Source organism: Vigna angularis, chromosome 2, assembly GCF_016808095.1.
Source record: "Vigna angularis cultivar LongXiaoDou No.4 chromosome 2, ASM1680809v1, whole genome shotgun sequence".
In the NCBI taxonomy this organism is placed as follows: domain Eukaryota; kingdom Viridiplantae; phylum Streptophyta; class Magnoliopsida; order Fabales; family Fabaceae; genus Vigna; species Vigna angularis.
In genome coordinates this window covers 25,391,726-25,405,950 of record NC_068971.1, presented here as the reverse complement: position 1 = coordinate 25,405,950, position 14,225 = coordinate 25,391,726, and the positions used below count along the sequence as shown (strand labels likewise).

General features: G+C 37.9%; 1 protein-coding gene across 1 annotated transcript; it reads right to left on the bottom strand.

The window, feature by feature from the left end:
* Positions 1–6,422: 6,422 nt before the first annotated feature.
* On the bottom strand, positions 6,423–13,534 carry LOC108327425 (phosphatidylinositol-3-phosphatase SAC1). Its single transcript, XM_017561129.2, has 7 exons — positions 13,295–13,534; positions 8,937–9,055; positions 8,742–8,852; positions 8,368–8,580; positions 7,712–7,891; positions 7,040–7,166; positions 6,423–6,756 (listed from the first exon to the last, which is right to left on the bottom strand). Exons 1-7 carry the CDS (start codon positions 13,532–13,534, stop codon positions 6,526–6,528), a joined length of 1,221 nt encoding a protein of 406 aa, XP_017416618.1. The 3' UTR covers positions 6,423–6,525.
* Between the last annotated feature and the right edge of the window lie 691 nt (positions 13,535–14,225).

Sequence of the window (14,225 nt, the reverse complement as noted above, 5' to 3'; positions counted from 1 at the left end):
ACCAACATCGACGATCACACCCAACCCTAGGGAGACGTCAAGACGTTCACACTGGAAAAAAACGAGTCACAAACAACATCCATAGGAGGAGGGCTAGAGTCGAACGATGAGTCTAATTTGGCAGAAATGTTGAAAGTAAATGCCGATCTGTTTGCCTGGGTAGCCTCCGATATGTCAGGCATCCACCTGAGTGTCATGACGCATAAATTAGCCATATTTAAAGAAGCACGACCGATCTCTCAAACGAAGCGAAGATTTGGTGAAGAAAAGCGATACGCTATACAGGTGGAGGTCACCAAGCTACTACAAGCCCAGTTCATCAGGGAGGTAACCTGTACTACATGGTTAACAAACGTCGTTATGGTTAAAAAGCCGAATGGCCAGTGAAGAATGTGTGTCGACTTTACAGATCTAAACAAGGCGTGTCCTAAGGATTCCTACCCTCTCCCAAGCATTGATAGTTTGGTGGACGGAGCTTCGGGTCACGCAGTGTTAAGCTTTCTGGACGCATACTCAGGATATAACCAGATCCCGATGTACGTACCAAATCAGGAAAGGACAACTTTCATAATCGAGCGAGCCAATTACTGTTATGAGGTAATGTCGTTCGGTCTAAAGAATGCAGGTGCCACTTATCAGCGTCTCATGGATAAAATTTTCCACCACCAAATTGAAAAATGCATGGAAGTATACGTCGACGATATGGTGGTCAGAAGTCAATCAGTGGAGCAGCACTTAAAAGACTTAGTTGAAGTCTTCCTTCAGGTTCGACAGTATGATATGCGGCTAAATCCCTCAAAATGCACCTTCGGTGTACCAGCCAAAAAATTCTTAGGGTTTATGCTAACCTCTCGAGGAATCAAGGCCAATCCGGATAAATGTCGAGCGATCTTAGAGATGCAAAGCCCCATCAATCTGAAAGAGGTGCAACACCTAGTGGGACGACTAACAGCTTTGTCACGATTCATCCAAAGATTGGCGGAGCACATAAAACCTATTCTTAAGAACATGAAGAAAGGAATCATGCAACACTGGGATGATCAGTGCGAAAAAGCTCTTACTGCTATCAAAGATATCCTCACTAACCCACAAATTATGGCCCGACCAATACCAGGGTATGACTTATAGTTATACATAATTGCATTAAACAACACTGTGAGTGCGGCTCTCATCTAGGAAGCCCCAGAATTCAAGTTGATTTATTTCATCAGCAAGACCTTACAGGGGCGGAAGAACAATATTCCCAAATAGAAAAGGTGGCTCTAGCCTTGTTAACAACAGCCCGCCGTCTCCGACCGTACTTTCAAAGCCATCAAGTGGTAGTACGAACGAACCATCCAGTTGCTAAAATTCTCAGGAAACCTGACTTGGCTAGAAGGATGGTTTCCTGGTCCATTGAGCTCTCCAAGTTCGGTTTACGCTTTGAACCTTGGGGGTCCATTAAGGGCCAAAATCTAGCAGATTTTGCCGCTGATTTAACATTTATACCTGATGGCTCAATGTAGTTATGGTATCTCAATGTAGATGTCTCCTCAGATAGAAAGGGAGGGGGAGCCGGTATCGTTCTAGAAGGGCCGAACGGTATCGTTATTGAGCAAGCAATAACTTTTCATTTTCAAACCAGCAACAATCAAACATAGTACGAAGCCTTGATCGCCGGCCTAACTCTAGCCAAAGAGCTAGAAATTGCTCATTTAGAATGTCGAATGGACTCGTAGCTAGCCATTGAACACATGAAAGGGACCTTCTATGTCAAAGACAATCAATTGATGCGTCATTTCCACAAAGCAAGCAATCTCCTTAAAAATTTTATAAACATCAACGTTGTTCACGTCCCAAGGGAACAAAATTCCAGAGCAGATCTCCTGTCTAAGTTAACTCCTTCAAAAGAGAAAGCACAACTGTCTTCAGTCATAAAGATGACGCTTGACAAACCTGCGATTAAAACCTTTGCCACCGATGTAGCGGCACCCAAAGCCGACTGGCGGCAAAGCATACGAGAATTAATGAAAAATCAAGAACAAGGAGAAAAGGTTAGTATCGCCGACTCTAGACGTATTGCGCATTTTTTATATATAGGTGATGACTTGTACAGGCGAGGATACACCACGTCACTGTTAAAATGTCTATCGAAAGAAGAGGCAGATTACGTCATGCGGGAACTTCACCACAGAATATTTGGTTTGCACTCAAGAAAGCGCACCCTTAGGGCCCGAATACTGCGAGCAGGGTATTATTGGCCAACAATGGACCATGACTGCGAATCGTTCGTCAAGAGGCGTATATCCTGTCAAGCACATGGCAACAAATTCCGAGTCCCTCCTGAAGAGTTTCATGATATTGTCTCACCATGGTCGTTCGCCCAATGAGGAATGGATATAGTCGGACCACTGCCGATTAGGAAAGCACAAAGTAAATTTCTGTTGGTGGCGATAGATTATTTCACAAAGTGGATCGAGGCGGAAGCATTAGCCGTCATAAGCGTTCAACACGTACAAATATTTATCTGGCACTTAATATGTCGATTTGGTCTACCTCAGAAGATTGTCACAGATAATGGCCGACAGTTCATTGAGAGGAAGCTGGAAGAATTCCTTGAGAACTTGGGGATCAAACATGTCACCAGCTCGGTGGAGCACCCACAAACAAATGGACAGGACGAAGCGACAAACAAGGCTGTCATAACAGAATTAAAGAAGCGGCTAGGAGAAGCTATAGGCTTATGGGTGGAAGAATTGCCCGAGGTATTATGGGCATACCGATGCACTCCGCACGGATCCACTGGAGAGACTCCATTTAAGGCGAGGCATACAAGATATGAACCTTAACGCCGAACAACTACGAACGAACCTTGACATCCTTCCCGAGCGTCGAGAGGTTGCCATAATCCGAGCGGCAGCCCAAAAAAGGATGCTCTCCCGACGATATAATACCAAGGTAAAGCCGAGAACCTTCAAAGAAGGAGACCTCGTGTGGCGTAAAAGGGGAGAAGCCAAAAAGAATCGATCTCATGGAAAGCTGGCTGCTAATTTGGAAGGACCGTTCCGCATTTCCGAGGATTTAATGAATGGGGCCTATCGGCTCGAACTCCGTAATGGACAACCCATCCCCAACACCTGGAATACAACGCATCTTAAATTCTACTTTAGTTGAATTTTGTTTTCACATTTCTACTTCTGTTGAACACTGCTTCTACATTTACAGTAATGAATTTTTATGCTTTTGACTTCGGTCATTTATATTGTCGAGCATGTTGTTTTAAGTCCATAAGTCTCATAAAACTGTTGAACATGTTTCAATTACTAATAATGCAGATAACCATCTTGCATACAAATTGCATGAGCGGACACCAGTTGACCGTTCGAGCAGAATAACAAATATAGGGATACACTTCCTAATATGGGGCATGTTCGCTCAAAGAACGACCAGAATATCAAAAACAGGGATACACTCCCTAATTTAGGGCTAGTTCGCCAAAGAACTCCTAGTAAATCAAAAACAGGGATACACTCCCTAATTTAGGGCCAGTTCGCCAAAGAACTCCTAGTATATCAAAACCTAGGGGAGCACCCCCAATCTAGGGCCAGTTCGCCAAAGAACTCCTAATATATCAAAACCTAGGGGAGAACCCCTAGTCTAGGGCCAGTTCGCCAAAAAATTCCTAGTATATCAAAACCTAGGGGAGCACCCCCTAGTCTAGGGACAGTTCGCCAAAGAACTCCTAGTATATCAAAACCTAGGGGACCAACCCTTAGTTTGGGGCATGTCCGCTAAAAGAACACCTAGCGCATGCAAATATAAAGACGTTGATAAACTTAACCGAGCGGCTATAAGCAAGCAAAGAAATCAATCGTGATTATCCGCCGAACGCTCATCTCAAAGATAAATAAGCAACAAGAAGTAATCATTGTACATCAACAACAAAGTACTTTCATAGCATAGCAAAAGGCAATTCAAGTTCTAACATTAAACATCTACTCTACAAAAGGGTTACACCAGTAACATCGTTGTTAGTAGGATCCTCTTCTACAACTTCCCCATAAGCAACTGTTGTTACCACGTTTTCCTCATCAACTCCAACTTCAGTCGTAGGAGTAGGCTTATTCTCCAACAGAGTACCTTCAGGAATGTCCATGAGGGGTACCAATTTCCCTTGATAAACATCCTTCTTCGTATCAAATTCAACACCTTCAGTTGATACGTTCAGCAGATGTGATACTTGCCTCAAGACCTTTTTAAAGCCTCGAGTATGCTCTTCAACAATCGCCCTCCCCATCTCTTCCATTAACTCCTTGTCCTCAGCAACTTTGGTGAGCAACGCATCCCTCTTTGCTCGGGCCTCCTTTCCAGCAGTCTTCAATGAAGCAATGACATTATTTTGGTTGAAAGCCTCTTTCTTCAGCAGTTCTAGTTCAACAACTAAGCGGTCACGATCTTTCTTCAGCTCGGCGCCAGCCCTCTGCATGTTTCCCACTAGAGTCTGAGCTTCGGTCAGTAGTTCTTCAGATTGTCTTTGTTTTTGCTCGTAGTGTGAATGAGCAGCTACAGCTTCATTCAATTACATCTGAACCTTTTTCAGCTCGGTCCTCAGGACTCCTCTATCAAAGGCATACGCCAGATGCCAAGTAGCCACTGCTGCGCGACATGTCAGCTCCATGGCATTGTCGACCATTTGTTGCTCAGACATGCCTTCTACCACTTTCTTCTCAGCCTCATCCAGATTAAAGGCAATCTTATGGCCCACGTTGAAAGCTTTATTAATTTTGCCAATGAATGGTCCTAGAACTATTTATGTCAGGCTTCCTATTTATTTGTTTTTCCTTTTCTCTTCTATTTATTTAGATTATTTCCTATCTATCCATTTCAAGAAAAATCTAGCCTATGCATGGATATTTCTATCCCACTTTAAATTAAGGGAAAACAACATAGAACACTTCATCCTTCATAGTTTCATTCATCCCTAAACATCCTAAATGTCTGAAAATGCAAAACACTAGCACTTCAAAGAAAATTCATTAGAACCCATCTCTATATATTATAAGGATTGAAACAATTAGAATAAAATTGTAAAAACTAAAACCTAAATATAGTAAAAGTACCGGAACTAAAAACTTCAATTTGATCAGTATGGACTAACCAAGGCAATCTAAAGATGTTCTCAAATTTAAAATAGAAAATATATATATATATATATATATGGGTTTGCTAACGCGCGTACGCCTATTTTTCAGTTGGTACGTTTTAACAATGTGTACCGGATTTTAGTAGACAAAAATACCTTTATATATATCATGGATTCTAAGTTTTAAGGTTAAGGGTATTTTAATAATTTTCATTCTCAAAACTTAAAAAAAAAAAAACCCCTTACTCACCTCTCTCATTCCTCTCAATCCTTTCTCTTTCATCTCTCTCACTCCAACCTTTTCTCTGTCATCCCTACTGTAGCTCCAATTGAAAAAAATCAGAAACATTTGCCTTTAAACAATTTGCCTTTGTAAAGAGTTGAGTCATTGACATATTCACCTTCAGGAAAAGGTTCATTCAAGATCTCTTCAATTTCACCATCTTCACTAACCTCTCTAATTTCATCATCTGCATATGTTGAATCATCATCTCTAAAAAAAACCCTCCAGGCCAATTACCAATTCTTTTGGATGTCATTATGCTTGTGAAAATTAGATAAAATTATATACGACAAAAATTATAAAATGAAAACTCATTATAAAGTCATTTTTTGTAAGAAATTGTTTAACAACGAGTGTTTCTGATTTTTTCCAGGCCAATTACCAATTCCTTTGATGTCATTATGCTAGTGAAAATTAGATAACACAAAAATTATAAAATAAAAACTCATTATAAACTCATTTTTTGTAAGAAATTGTTTAACATCGAGTATTTCTGATTTTTTCCAGGTCAATTACCAATTCCTTTATGCTTGTGAAAATTGGATAAAATTAGATAAGAGAAAAATTATAAGATGAAAACTCATTATAAAATCATTTTTTTGTAAGATTGTTTAACGACAAGTGTTTTTGATTTTTTCAATTGGGGTTACAGTAGGGATGACAGAGAAAAGATTGGAGTGAGAAAGATGAAAGAGAAAGGTTGAGAGGAATTTTTGATTTCTTCAATTGGGGCTATAGTAGGGATGACAAAGAAAAGATTGGAGTGAGAAAGATGAAAGAGAAAGGGTTAAAAGGAATCAGAGAGGTGAGTAAGGGTTTGGAGGGTTTCTTTTTTCTTTTTTAGTTTTGAGAATGAAAATTATTAAAATACCCTTAACCTTAAAACTTAGAATCCATAATATATAAGGATATTTTTGTCTACTAAAACCCGGTACACATTGCTAAAACGTACTAACTGAAAAACAGGCGTACGCGCGTTAGCAAACCCATATATATATATATATATATATATGTATGGCCTGACCATTGATAAGAAAACTGACAACGTTGTACAGGGAACTACGAGTTAAAATAGTACAGAAACAAATGTTCAAATTATACATGTCAAAATAATAGCCCATCATATCCTTTGTAGTTTTTCTTCTTCAGTTAACCATCTTGTAAGCCAACTCGGACCACCGCCAAAGAATTTACAAGATCTGGGACCAACTTGGTCATACTCCTTTAGAGCTTCTTCCATTTCTGCCACAACGCTAGTATCATTAACAATTTCATATGAATTCGTGCTTAAAGCTTCTGCGTAGTGTTGCTCCCTCTTACAGTCATTTTGGAAAAGTTCCAAGGCAGGTCCCTGCATGCATGCCAAGGATAAAGGTGGTAAAAACTACATTTTGGCAGCAAACATGCACACCACATCCTAATAGATATGCTATTTTATCTGTTTCATTTCAAATTAATTTCTTTATCATTTCTTATTAAAAATATAACATGCCAATCAACCCAGCATGTACTTAAACTAAGGGAGAGATTTGTACCTCTGACAGCGCTTTGTTTTAAGCAAGCAATGGTAAGTGTTTCATACCATAAGTCCAGATACAAAGTACTAGTTGTGTGGGCATGTTTATATATCTCACGGTTAAAGTACATATCTGACATAGCTCGGCATAATGTTTATATATCTCACTGCTTTCATCTTGAATGCCGAGGACACTACCTCCATACCACCCATTCGCCTCATTTGCTGAAGTCATTGCAAGGTACCTACCAGATTAAAAGTATAAAAAGAGTATCACTGTAAACTGAACAAATTAAAGGCATCAAGTGAGAACAAAGAATGTGGGACTGTCTACAGTGTTAATATACCCGAAGAGACAACACTGGATTCCCAATCAATGAAGAATGGGATTTCGGGGTAGTTTTGAATACAGTAGATCCTAGACAAGCACTTCATAAATTTTAAAAAAAATTCCTTCTTTCGTTATAATTTAAACCAACTGGAGCATGAATTTATTTCTTAATTGCAGAAAATAAACAAGTTTAGAATTATTACTTAAAATATTAAGAGCACCAGCTCAACTTAACGGATCAAATTCAAATGCACCACCAAGCCTGTTCCCCATTACCAGCATGGAGCTCTGTCTAGAGCTAAAAAATCACAAAGCACAAACATACAAATGGGTTTTATAGCGACCTACAGTGCAAACGTTAGCCAACAGAAAAATAATCAAATGGGATACTGATCATCAAAGGAAAGATGGAAGGTGCAATGAAGTCACACAAGGATAATGAACTTTTAAGATACAAACCTTTGGAAAACATCCTCTTCATTCATATCACTGCCAGAAGAAAGCCAATTCAAATCACAAAATCCATTAGCATGAGATCCTTCAAAGTCAGTTTCATGAGAAGCTACTTTTGCAGCAGAAGAACCCTCTTCGTACTTTCTCTGGCCAAAAAGCCAATTCGGGCTTTTTATCTGTATCTCACTGGGGATTAACAAACAATCATTATCTCGAAAAAATTACCTCAAGTTACTTAGATCACTGAATAGCTTTTGCATCTGACACTAGTCATAAATTCTACCCACTATTTACATACAAAATGATGATGTACATGGTTAGGGTGGAAGGAATGGCTGACATGGCAACTATGTTTAAACGGAATTTACATTCATTTAGAAAGGTGATTCTAATCTTACTTTCGAGAGAGATCGTCTTCTAATTAATCTACCAAAATTATCAAGCGGATTAATGGATTGCTTCTATTTGATGTTGTTCGCACATCAGAAGGAGTTGTTGATCAAAAGGAATCCAACTTTTTGCTGCTTGTGTTAGTTAGAATCAGAACTGAACATGCGGTGAATTATTCATTCATAATCACAAAATGTAATAAGCAGTCTATAAAAATTACAACAAATGAAAAATAAAATCATTAAACAGCAGCTCAGAATAAGAGAAATTACGCTGCATCAGGTGCCGCTCCACTGTTTCCAGAACTCCCACCTGGTCTCTGATCAGGTTCAGAGCATAGTCTTACATTTTTAATTGTACTACAGGTCTTCTCAATTAACTTGTCAAATGATGTCAACTTTATCCGTAAGAAGTCTCCTCTGCAAGCTGGTATTGGGGTGAATACTATTCCACCACTTTCAGAAGGCTTAGGATTCGGTTCAGAACTGAAAAATTCAGGAAGAAAATTAGAACTGATAAGGAAAATAAACAATAGAAACTGTATTTACAGACAAAAGAAATGAGAAAATCAATTCTATATATCATAGAAGCATGTGCATGTCACTAATGGATTTTAATATCAGCAAATTTAACTAGAATGACTCACCACTTCTCAGGAATTAGATCATCCCCAACCCCAGATACATGGAGATAATAATCTGAATCCAGCTCCCAGAGAGCAGGTTTCCCTTCATGTGGTCGGAAGTAACCTGAAAATCTGGAAAAAGAACAATATATTAAATATTTAAAATATTAATTATTTATTGAACACTAGATTAACCAAGGGACAGAGGAATAATACAAGTTTATTGCATCTTGTTTTTCACCATTTGTGTAAGCATTGCTATAATATCGTTTTATGGACTTCAAAAACTCTCTTGATCGTGTTGTTGCTTTCCACTTTCCCTGCCTCTCTGGAAACAAGTGTCATTCACCAAAATATATACACTTGTACTATAGCATAAGAAGACGGAGTGTTACGTATCCGAGTAGGACACATAATTAAACACAATCACAGTAGATAGAAAAAACAATAAACAAATGATAATAGACGAATGAATCTCTTTTATTGATGGTAATATCTAAATAAACAAAAGTAACCAATAATTGGGAGCATAACCTCCTTCAATTATTTGGGAGCATAACCTCTCTCCCAGGACGGTAGCCGCCTGTCTACAAAAATTCAATATTCAAAAACATACCTTTCACCCTAGCGTTTAGGCTTTATTTATATTAAATATTTCCCTAGAATATAATCCTATTTATTATAATTAACTTATACTGAATAATAGAATATAATTCTATTTACTATAATTAACTTATACTGAATAATAGAATATAATTCTATTTACTATAATTAACTTATACTAAATAATGGAATATAACTATAATTACTATAATTAACTTGTACTGAATAATTCCCCAGGATATAGCTCTAATTACTTTAATTATCTTGTACGGAATATTTTCCTTGAATGTGACTCTCCTTTACTATAATTAGTTCCCGCCCATCCTAACTGTTGCTACAGTTAGGATGGTCACTCTTCAACTGTTCGGCCTGATTGATCTTCGTCTTCCACTGTTCGGCTTGATTGCTCCTCGCCTTCCTTCATTCAGCCTGGTCGCTCCCCGTCTTCCACCGTTCGGCCAGGTCACTCCCCGCCTTCCTCCGTTCGGCCTGGTCGCTCCTCGTCTTCCACCATTCGGCCAGATCGCTCTCCATCTTCCACCGTTCGGCCAGATCACTCTCCGTCTTCCACTGTTTGATGCCCTTCTCCTTCTCTCCTATACCTTCCAACCCCTCACATTACTCCGTTGGGATATCGTTCGGCCTTTATGGTTAATACCGTTCCGTCTCACTCTCCTCCTGCCATTCTTCTTTTCATATACTTTCCAAACCTTATTATTACCCCCTACCATATACAGTAACACAACACGTTGCACTTTTACAATTATGATAAAATAAATCTGCAATAGCATTCTATTGGGCTGTCAGCCCACTACATAGACAAACCCAGCCAAAGATTAATATGCTTAGTAAAGGTTTGTGCTGTTAGTTCTACGGTTCCATTTTTTATTTGCTCCTGATGTAAGGAATGAGGAACCAAAAGCATTTCGTTAGGTGAAGACACAAATATTTTGCATCACATCTCTAACTAGGGATGGCAAAAGGGGCTTGGCCCGGAAAGCTTGTTGTACTCGAAGTACAAACAATGAGCAGGACAAACTATTGTGTCTTGAAATCCAACTTCTTTTTGTTTGAAGAATAAGGATGACAAGGATAAAATTCTAGAATACTAGACCAGGGGGCTCTAATTACTAATCACAACAACTTAGATGATGACAAATGATTTTATATTACATCTCCAACATTTTCAAAAAATTTCATTAGAGCCTCTTCAGGTGCTGTTGCCACCACAATTGCTGTTACATTAACACCATCAAAATAAAACATTCATCGAATTATTTATGCATTTAAGTTTAAATATATGCTAACAACAGAATATGCTTATCTATTGGAGCCCAGGCTTAAAGACCCCTCGAGAAGAGATAACATAGATATATGACTACTGGTATAATGCTATTATTTCTTGGGTGGCATTGCTACTAAGACCTAGCTTTCCATTGTTATCAGAAATCCTCATCATTCATTACAGATTAAGTCCACTTCTCAATAATCCAAAACTGAAGTGAAACAGACAAAAATGAAAAGACAACCGGAAACAAACTTCATGTTCGAAGTCCAAAAATAGATAACACAGGAAAGCATAACTATAGAACAAAACCTTAAGAAATGCAAGATCAAAACAAGAAAGAATATGAATTTATTCAATAATTTCATGATTTTCATGGAGACTTCTAGTTCTATGTCTCTTAATTCGGGAAAGTGCATATATTCAGATATAAGTTTAAAGTGCAGGAAAAGTAAAAGATCACTTGACATATCATTTAAAAAAAATGATATATCTGACTATTCTATATTCTTCTGTGCCGTTTTCAAAAGCAAGTCTGCCAATGTTTTGGCAGTTTTAGGAGCTGTAGCAAGTGAAGCTCTTGATTTAACTGGTTTTTACTACAGTGGTAAAGCCAGTATGATAAAGAGGGCAACAAGAGTAATCGAACTAGCCCAGGGAGGTATGATCTATCATCGAAATTGTTACTTGAGATTCAATACCGATTTTTTCTTGCTTTTTTTACATATTTGTTTTCAAATTGTAGCTCTTCACATGGAATTACATTTTTTACTATCCAGTATTGTCTAACCAAGCCCTTTTGTTTTCCATAAAATAGCAAAGATACGAAAAAAAATGCAGGGTACTGTTACCTTTTCCACTCATACTTCTGCTATTAGGTTTGACCACCTGCTGCTCTAGAGCCCTCACTGTTAATATATGCACTTTCCCGAATTAAGAGACATACAACTAGAAGTTTGCAGGAAAGTCATGAAATGATAGAATAAATTCATATACTTTCTTGTTTTGATCTTGCATTTCTTAAGGTTTTTATCTATACTTAAGCTTCCTGTGTTATCTATTTTTGGACTTTGAACATGAAGTTTGTTTCCGGTTGTCTTTTCATTTTTGTCTGTTTCACTTCAGTTTTGGATTATTGAGAAGTGGACTTAATATGTAATGAATGATGATGATAGGATATAAGGTAAATGATGATGATAGGATATAAGGTAATAGATAATGTTAGGGGTTGGAAGGTATTGGAGAGAAGAAGAAAGTATAGGAGAGAAGAAGAAGGACATCGAACGGTGGAAGGCAGAGAGAGGTCAGCCGAATGGTGGAAGGCGGTGAGGGAGAAGAAGAAGGGCGAACGGTGGAAGGCGGGGAGAGTTCGAGCCGAATGTCTGAAGACGATGAGGACTCGAGCCGAACGGTGGAAAGAGGTAAAGAACTGGAGCCGATCGATTGAAGAGTTATTATCCTAACTGTTGTAGCAGTTAGGATGGACGAGAAATATTTATAGTAAATAGAGATATATTATAGGGAAATTTTCAGTATAAGATATTTACAGTAAATAAAACTATATTCTAGAGAAATATTGACTATAAGATAGGCGGGAAATATTTAATATAAATAGAGCTAGATTCTATTGTTAGGGTTATGTTTTTTATTATTGAGTTTGTTAACAGCAATTATGTAAGGGAGGTTATGCTCCCAACTATCTTGTTTAGAGAATTCTATTACCATTAATAAGATAAATTCATTCTTTCATTATCTTTTCTAACAATGTGATGGTGGTTAATTAGGTTTCCTACTCAGAAACCTAACCGATGATGATTTCTAATGGAGAGCTAGGTCTTAGTAGTAATGCCACCCAAGAAATAATAGCATTACACCAGTAGTCATATACGTATGTTATCTCTCCTCGTAGATAAGCACAACCTGTTATTATCATGTATTTAAACTTAAATGCATAAATAATTCAATGAATGTTTTATTTTGATGGTGTTAATGTAACAACAATTGTTGTGGCAACAACACCTGAAGAGGCTCTAATGAAAAAAATTTGAAAATGTTAAAGATGTAATATAAAATCATTTGTCATTATCTAAATTTTTTGTGATTAGTAATTAGAGTCACCCCTCTAATATAAAATCATTTTTTGGTCATTCATCACTTGGAATATGATGTAAGCAGAGAAGAATGTGAACAAAAGTTCTCCCATTAAAATAGAACACGAGTGCAATGATTGAGGATGTAGATGCCCAGATATCAAGGCTAAAAGTTCATAACAAATATACGACCTATAGCACACAAACAGTCTCCCATGTGATGAGATTTGGTTGAATAAACTCCCCAACACGTTATTATTTGGGAAGAATCAAATCCTTAAAACATCCTTCAAGTGATGAGATTCGATTAAACTTGACATCCAATCATATAGAATAACTATTTAACTAACCCAGGAAATTCCAACATCATGGAATGTATTGTCTTTAATTAGTGCTGTCAGGTGCTTTAATGCTGGTGAAATTTCATCACAACTAGGATGTGACTTATCACCCGCAACAAATAGGTTTGTATTTTATCCTACAACGATCCAGCTACAGCCAGACATTGTTTGGATACCTTTATGTATCATTGTTCTGCTCAACGATATAGCTTCATCCCAAAGTCAAGACGCAACATACAAATTTGAAAGCAGTACATATGATGAAGAGTTTCTGGGTTCTAACTCAATAAGTTTCTTAGCCGCTCTCTGTCCCCTCTTTTCATCCCCATGTATTCTGCAAGCACCCAATAAATTGACCCAAATCATAGCATTGGGTTCAACTTCTAGTTTGTCAAAGAACTCTTCAGCTTCCTTGAGGAAACCCCACCTACCAAGTAGATCAATCATGCAAGCGTAGTGATCCCCTCTAGGCTCAATTCCATAATAGTTTACCATGATGTGAAAAATCTGACGACCCTCATAAACCCACCCTTCATGGCTACAAGCAGTGAGCACTCCAACAAAATGTTACCTCATCAGGGGTAATGCATGATTTAGCCATCTCATTAAAGACCTTCAGGGCGCTTTCTGCATAACCATTTTTTGCAAATCCAACTATCATTGAGTCCCAAGAAATCACATCCTTTTTAATAGTCAATTCATCAAAAACTTGAACAACACTTTTTACATCACCACATTTTGCATACATGTCTACAAGGGCACTACCTGTTAACTCATCTAAGTCAAAACCAGTATGGAAGCTTACAGAATGTATCTCTCTACCATCATTCAACAAGGATAACAGAGCAGAAGCTCGAAGAGCAATAACAAAAGTTGCTTGATCAAATGTCATTCCAAACAAATATATTATCATACGACATCCCTCCGTAGGAGAAACATTCTTTTGCAAACTTTGCATTATAGGATAAGTGTAATTATAGAAAAAATCCTTGGTCAAATCGACACTAGACAAAAGCTTTTTGTACCTGCAATGAGACGAGGTGATGGTAAGAAATTGATGTTATTATATGTGGTAAACATTTTGGAAGGGTTATCTACCTGAGCTCAGTCTTAGAGTGAGCTAGATTGGGTTGAAACATGTGGAATGGTTATCAATTGGCTCTCCTTGATGCTATAGATAGTGTGG

Excerpts from the sequence above, each read along its gene's own strand:
- LOC108327425 (XM_017561129.2), bottom strand. The coding sequence starts at position 13,534 with ATGGTAAACTATTATGGAATTGAGCCTAGAGGGGATCACTACGCTTGC. Across the intron at positions 7,892-8,367 it reads GGAGCGGCACCTGATGCAGC|TGAGATACAGATAAAAAGCC; the intron begins GTAATTTCTCTT and ends GTTAATCCCCAG. Across the intron at positions 7,167-7,711 it reads GAAGAGGATGTTTTCCAAAG|GTACCTTGCAATGACTTCAG; the intron begins GTTTGTATCTTA and ends TTAATCTGGTAG.